Genomic DNA, 2016 nt, shown 5'->3' with positions numbered 1-2016 from the left:
GTTGCCTCCGGTGTGTGTCCCATCAGTGTCTGAGTGTGATGAAGCTCTGATTAGTCTCTTTAGAATGATTTGTTCATTTACCTTTGTGTAGGTCTAGTATAGAGCTGTATGAATGGGTCAATGAGGCACCGATTGTTGTAAAGAGCTTTGAGTGTCTTGATAAGACAGAAAGGAGCTAAACAGGTACAGTCCATTTACCATTTAGATAGTTTGAGCTTTTAGCTACAGTTTCAGTTCACTTCTCTTGATGTTTAATAACTGGAGTATTTTGTCCTCACTGTTCAGACTCAGTCATTTCCTGTTTCTATATTTTCTACCTGTGTCTGATTTACCTGTCACTTTGCTGCTGGTGCACCTGGATGTCCCTCTGAGGGACAGGAAAGCTCATCTCCATTCTGTTCTTTTATCATGTATGAGCAGCACTTTAACTACTCGTCTTGTGCTCATGCAGTTTTATAAGAGCATTATTCCAGATTATAATCTCACCTCGTGGACCTGTTTCTTCAGTCTCAGGTTTGTCCTCTGAAGCCAGAACATCAGTCAGAGACTCATTAGAGACAAACATTTTGTTTTTGGTTTCCAGAAGAAGATCAGAAAGTTTTATTTGAAGTCGACAAAGTAAATTAGAGTTGAGAAGAAACAAACTGACCTTCTGGAAGTGTTTCCTTCATCGCTGGTCCAACCTGAGCTTCTGGAAAAGCTGTTTTTACAATAAATAGAGTTAGAACATAAAGTGTTAAAGCATCATTTAAATGTTGTTGCTGTGATCAATGCATGTAACCTTCTGCGTCATAAAATGTGTCTAAATGTGATCAGATCAATAACTGTGATCAGATCAATAACTGTGATCAGATCAATAACTGTGATCAGATTCAACCTCCCTGTCAGTAATAGTTTGTTCTGTCTCATGAACTGTCTGGAGCTGAACATGTCAGAACATCCAGGTGGAAACACACAGCTCACCTGCAGCCTGACTCAGAGCCATGAAGGCACCAAGAAGCAGCAGAGAAGTCCAGATCTTCATGATGGAGATGATGCAGATCAAAGACAACCTTCAATAAACACAAACAGGGTGGAGAAGTTTCAGTCAGTAGATCCAGAACTTTCAGTTTAATGAACCAAAAAGAACATTTTTGTCAGAACTTGTACCAAACTCACAGCAGAGTGACCTTCTGTTCTTCAGTGGTGACCTTCTGGTCTTCAGCTCAGCTTCAGAGCGTAGCTTCAGGTTTCCTCCGTGGATTTGTTGGACCAGTCAAAGACCAGATCTTTTATACCAGTACCTCCAGTCAGCAGATCAGGAACTTGGCACATGCAGAGACCAACACCCCTAAAACCAACATTAGCTATATTCCTGTAAATCTAATCCAAACATGCCATGACTGACCTTCATTTTATGACTTCACTGGATTATTTTACGACTTCTCATGAAGGAACCTGAATGTTTTTCTTCTTTATCTCCAGTTACTCTGGTTTCCGGCTGGTATGTTTTCTGACGTCCGTTTGTGCCACAAAGACAGATCGTAACAAAACTGGAACAGTCGACATGTAAACATGTAACCTAGCTTTGGGGCTCATCGATGTAATCTTTAATCTGTGCAACCAGCTGGTTGAGGGATTAAACAACAGATTTATTACAGAGGGAAGATTGATGAAGATACACATAAATGTATATTTGATTTAAAAAAACTGTTTGGCATTATGCACCTAATGATAGATCAGATTACAGATGTAACAGGCCGTAGTCAGGATTATATCTGTGTTTGAAGGGGCCTAGTCCAGATTATATCCTGGGTACATGGCCTTGGCTCTTGTTGAAAAACAGACTCTGTATCTTTCTCAGTCAAAAGAGTCATTTCTGCCCCTTCGTTCACTAAATGAAACGTGTCCAGAGCCACAAACCTGCTACAGCTGTGGACCCCTCTGTTTGTTAGGACGCTTTGAGTTGGAGTGACATCATAAAAATAAAAACATTTAATGATTTTTACATTTATTAATATCTTGACATTTGTTTTT

General features: G+C 39.9%; 1 protein-coding gene across 1 annotated transcript in view; it reads right to left on the bottom strand.

The window, feature by feature from the left end:
- LOC119415697 (galactose-specific lectin nattectin-like) overlaps positions 1-1024 on the bottom strand; it is a 5054-nt gene extending 4030 nt beyond the window's left edge. Inside the window, exon 1 of the mRNA XM_037682898.1 lies at positions 964-1024. Within this exon, the coding sequence (XP_037538826.1) occupies positions 964-1024 (61 nt within the window). The remainder of the gene's footprint in view (positions 1-963) is intronic.
- Between the last annotated feature and the right edge of the window lie 992 nt (positions 1025-2016).

The sequence above is a fragment of the Nematolebias whitei genome, chromosome 1 (genome assembly GCF_014905685.2).
Source record: "Nematolebias whitei isolate Nwh7 chromosome 1, NemWhi1, whole genome shotgun sequence".
NCBI lineage: Eukaryota > Metazoa > Chordata > Actinopteri > Cyprinodontiformes > Rivulidae > Nematolebias > Nematolebias whitei.
Note: the sequence above shows the minus strand (reverse complement) of the source record. Positions and strands in the feature narration are given on the sequence as shown.